This window comes from Telopea speciosissima, chromosome 8 (genome assembly GCF_018873765.1).
Source record: "Telopea speciosissima isolate NSW1024214 ecotype Mountain lineage chromosome 8, Tspe_v1, whole genome shotgun sequence".
In the NCBI taxonomy this organism is placed as follows: domain Eukaryota; kingdom Viridiplantae; phylum Streptophyta; class Magnoliopsida; order Proteales; family Proteaceae; genus Telopea; species Telopea speciosissima.
This window is the reverse complement of record NC_057923.1, coordinates 46,798,586-46,803,772: the sequence shown is the minus strand read 5'-3', so window position 1 is coordinate 46,803,772 and position 5,187 is coordinate 46,798,586. Positions and strand designations below refer to the sequence as shown.

The window sequence follows — 5,187 nt, the reverse complement described above, 5'->3', positions numbered from 1 at the left end:
AAATAGCGTAAACAGATACAAAAATAGTAACTTTATTAGGTAAGAGGGCCTTCGCCCATACTAAAAGACAAATGTCAAAAACCAAAATCACATAAATGCCCCCCCCCCCTAAAAAAAATGGTAATGGGAAGAACTCAAGGGACAAAGCAACAAACGCAATGGAGGCACAAAATATAGATCCATACAGAATATCCCATAGAACAGAGTGTAATTGCTCGTATGATCATCAAACCTGGGTTATACTACGCAAGATGATTGTTTCCACAGTTAGACCTGGTCCAAACCCTAATAGCACACCCCAATCAAAACCTTCTCCAGTTGTAGCGTTCCCTTCCCTAATAGACTTATTCCTCATCTCATCCAAAATGAACATCACAGTGGGGCTTGACATATTACCATATTCGCTCAACACTTTTCTTGACGCCTTTAGTTTCTCCTCCTTCAAACCAAGGGTCCCTTCGATCAAATCCAAAATTGCCGGCCCACCAGGGTGAGAAACCCAAAAAATGGAGTTCCAATCACTAATACCAATCTTGCTAAATGCTTCCTCCAAGCATTTTCCGATGTTCCCGGAAATAGTTTTGGCTACATCCTTAGATAAGCTAATTGAAAGACCCGTTTGACGCAAGTGGCCTTCAACCATATCATCCGAGTCTGGGAGAATTCGAGAACCTGCTGAGAAGAGTTGGAACAGTGGGCGCTCAATTGATGTATAGGGGTCTGCACCAACTATTAAAGCTGCAGCGCCATCTGCGAAGATTGCCTGCCCAAGTAGGGTGTGGAAGTCGGTCTCGGTAGGTCCTTTGAAGCCACTAACTGAGTTTAACTCTGAACAAACAACAAGGACACGAGCACCTTTATTGTTCTCAGCGAGGTCTTTGGCAACACGGAGGACACTGCCACCACCGTAGCAGCCTAGATGATACATCATCACACGTTTGACGGTGGGTGAAAGGCCAAGGAGCTTGATGAGTTGGAAGTCGGCACCAGGAGCATCAACACCAGAAATGGTAGTGAATACAATGTGGGTGATCTTTGATTTGGGTTGCCCCCACTCATTGATGGCTTTTAAAGCTGCTTCTTTAGCCAACTTGGGAACCTCAACAACCATAATATCTTGGCGAGCATCAAGTGTTGGAGCCATGGGGTTGTAGAAGTCGGGGTTCTCCTCAATCATTTCCTCAGTCATGTAGAGATGACGTTTTATAATTGTAGATCTGTCACAGATTCGCTTGAACTTCTCCTTCAATCCAGTCATATGCTCACTTTTTGTGGATCTGAAGTAGAAATCTGGGAAATCAGGCTGATACACACAGTTGGATGGATTTGCTGTGCCGATGGCTAGCACTATGGCTGGACCCTGTGTGCACTGCGCTTCATAGATTTCTCCAACTGATCCCATTGTGTGGGTCGATCTAAAAGGTGTGAAAATCCGAAATAGAGGAATGAATTAAGATGGAAGGTAAGGCTATGTATTGAAACTAGCAAGCGATGATGCTTTGATGAAATAACAAGACAGGTTCATAGGGTTTTATAGAAGTCGGAAGTTTGAATGGATCCGCATTGGTTGATCCGCACAACCATGTTTTGAATTTTATTATAATCGCTTAGATTTGGAACGAAGTTGCCTTTTTAGAAACTTATTGTTTTTCTAAGGAAACTAAGTCAAAGTGGCACCACTTGAATTGAGCAAAGCAGTGATTGTGGACCACTTGAATTTACCTTTATTTAAATGAGACTCTCCATCACACTGACTTATATGGGTTCTTGTGAGACTCGTAGTCGAGAAAAACAAAAAAAATAAAAAACATTAATGCCATGTGTGACAACCGCGAGAGAACGGTGTCTCATATGTAATAAAAAAAAGAGCGCCCTGTAGGAGTCGAACCCACAATTATAAGGCAGAAACCATAAAAACTCAAATGATTTTGAATCAAGAGTATGTTTGTCACAATTATTTTATGTTATTTATTATTATTATTATTATTATTATTATTATTTGAATAAAGAGCATGTTTGTCACAATTAATCATTTAGTCATAAGTATTGAGCTACCTTCACCTTCTTTAGTTCTAGTGATCAATTCATCCATTTCCATGTCCAGGGGCTCGCCCATAATCACTGGTGAGATACAACGTGCATTGATCGGGTCATTTTGTGGGTGCCACTGAACTTACTGAAGGTTGATATTCCTTTTTAGTGACTCAAAATGTGGTGGGTGGGACAGTAACATGATGTCTATGTCTATTGGGGTGCATGGAATGTACAATTTAAAATAAAAGGAAGGGAATCGCCACCTGGGTTGTTAAGGGTCTAACAACATTCAAGGTTAATCTACTATCAGAATATCATCCATCATAAGGAATCAAATATGCAAACACTAATATTTATAGTAAAACAGGTTACTATAACGACCTAAATTGATTGGGGGTTCAAAGTAATTGCATAAAGTCATATTAAACACCACCACTGATTAAAGAACGATTAATTACATTAACTACATGCATGCGAGATATTACAAATATCTTAAATGGAAACAACCATAAAATGATGAAAATTACTAAAATGCAGAAATGCAAAAAATACAAATAAAGTCATATTTAACCATCACTGTTGCTTAAAACATGACTAAATACATTAACATCATACATGCGAGGAGAGCTCGCGGCGATTCTATTTTGTGTAGGAAGGGTGCCAGAATTGACGATCTATTCGATTCTATAGATCAAAGGGGTTTTCGGCCTATCTACCTTTTCTCGGGAGCGAGGCCAAAGCCGAGCAAAAGATATAGATATCCAGATAGCTAAATAAGCCTAGGGATATTACAAATATCTAAAATGAAAACAAGCCTAAATTGATTAAATTTACCACAATGCCCCTAGAGGGCAGAAATGTAGAAAATGCGAATAAAGTCATATTTAAACATCATTGTTGATTAAAACATGACTAAACACATTAACATCATACATGTGAGATATACAAATATCTAAAACAAAAACAAGCATAAAATGATTAAAATTACCATAATGCCCCTGGAGGGCAAAATGTGGAAAATGCATAAAGTCATATTTAAACATCACCGTTGATTAAACATAACTAAATACGTTAACAACATGCATGCGAGATATTACAAATATCTAAAATTCAAATAAGCATTAAATGTTAAAATTACCAAAATGCCCCAAGATGGCAGAAATGCAGAAAATACGAATAAAGTTATATTTAAACATCACCATTGATTAAAACATGAGTAAATACATTAATAGAATGCATGTGAGATATTAAAAATATCTAAAATGCAAACTGACGCAAAATGGTAAAATTACCAAAATGCCCATGGAGGGCAAAAATGCAAAAAATGCATGAAAATGTTGTCTTATGCCGAAAAACATGTAGGAAAATGGCAAACTTGTGTTTTGTGCCATTGTGTATCATTTTTTGTTTGAGAGGAATCAAAGAAGGTGCCCAACCTAGTCAAGAATGAACCAAATCATTTGAAATTCAATTGGTTTTGATATCAGAGATGACCAGTGTGGAATTATTTCGGCCTTCAGTTTGTTCATTGGAATTAAAACAAATTATGTTGTTGAATTTGAGGCGGATATGCAAGGCATTAGAAGAGCCAAATAGTTGGGGATTTCAAAATTATGGATCGAATGTGTTTCGGCAATAGTTACCAATGTTATTCACTCCAAATCCATCCCATGGTTCATTATGCAAGAGTGGATCGCACTAGAATCATATCACCTGAAAAATTTCTTATTGCTTTAGGGAAGCCAATCCTATACCGGATTACGCTTTGAAGATTGCAATGAGAAGAGATGTATCTTCTTAGGTGGTAAATAGCTTCATTCTCTCTTTTAGAGATGCTTTATTTGATGATTTTATGGGTCGGGCGAGGTATTGATTATTCTATTAGGTTAAGGCAATGCCTTTGTCTTTATTTTCTGTGGGGTTCTTTTTCCCCAGTCTATTGAAACCATCCGTATCCGGAAAGTTTGGTAAAACACCAGTTCAAAAGTGAAATTGCACACTTCCTCACCTATCACTGTTCATGTGAGTTAGCGATATATCGTAAATGCTCCTCCACCTTTTGTCAGATTCCAAAAGGGATTCCCTTATTGGCCTGAAACAGCACACAACCAGTGTAGGGAAAGGGAGAACCCTCTCCCTAACCTTAATTAGTTAAACTAGGTGAATGTGGTTCACCTATTTTAAATAAACAACCGAAACTCAATGGGTACAAAACATTGCTATCAAGTGAAACATATATATTATGTTGGAAGGACAAATTTTAGTAAGAGCCGCTGCTTTTTTTGGGTATTAACGACTTTTTGGAGACAAAAATTTTTGGCCTTATAAAAGGTCTTCAATATGCATCCCAGCTAGATTACAACATCAAGGAAATCTGGCGCTCGAACATGGAAATCCCTCCTTTGTTTCAAGACCCAACTTCAGTGGTACGGCCATGGAGATTAATTCCCCTTTTGTCTCAAGCAGCCGATGGAACTAGAGGCATTCCAATCAATTGTCCTCAGAACATATATATTTCTAGTTTGCGAATTTTATAACTAAATATGTAGCAGTCCACAAAGAACAATTCATCACAATATTGTAGAGACTCTTATCTTTCCAGTAATATATTTTATTTTCTCATAAAAAAAATAAAACAAAAAAACGAAAACATATATATTAAATGCCGTTCTCACACAGTTGTCTAATATGCCATTCTTTGTTTTTTATTATTATTTTTTTTTAGCACAAGTCTCAAATGAAGAAAAAAGAAACCACACGTTTTCTTTGGAAACCCCAACCATTCAAGTGTATCCTCTTGATAACAGCAACCCATATATATAAGTCAGTGTGACTGACGGAGTCTCATTCAAACAAAGATGAATAATTGGTCCACAATCACTGCTTAACTTGAGTATTGATTAAGATGCCCTAAAACTTACTCAATTATTAATTAGTTTTATTATTCTAAGCTTCTCTGACTTATTTTCAAAATAAAAGGAGTTTCAAAAAAGGCAACTTCCACCAAGTCATTATAATAAAATTCAAAGCATGTTATTGCTTGGGCGCATATGGATCCATTCAAACTTCCTACTTCTATAAAACCCCGTCCATCTGTCTTTCTATTTCATCCAAGAATTATCATTGCTTGCTAGTTTCAATACATAGCCTTCC

General features: G+C 37.2%; 1 protein-coding gene across 1 annotated transcript; it reads right to left on the bottom strand.

Annotated features, from left to right (window-relative positions):
• Positions 1–226: 226 nt before the first annotated feature.
• On the bottom strand, positions 227–1,417 carry LOC122638406 (chalcone synthase 2-like). Its single transcript, XM_043831355.1, has one exon. The coding sequence runs from the start codon at positions 1,400–1,402 to the stop codon at positions 227–229; it is 1,176 nt and encodes a 391-aa protein (XP_043687290.1). The 5' UTR covers positions 1,403–1,417.
• Between the last annotated feature and the right edge of the window lie 3,770 nt (positions 1,418–5,187).

Excerpts from the sequence above, each read along its gene's own strand:
- LOC122638406 (XM_043831355.1), bottom strand. The coding sequence starts at position 1,402 with ATGGGATCAGTTGGAGAAATCTATGAAGCGCAGTGCACACAGGGTCCA.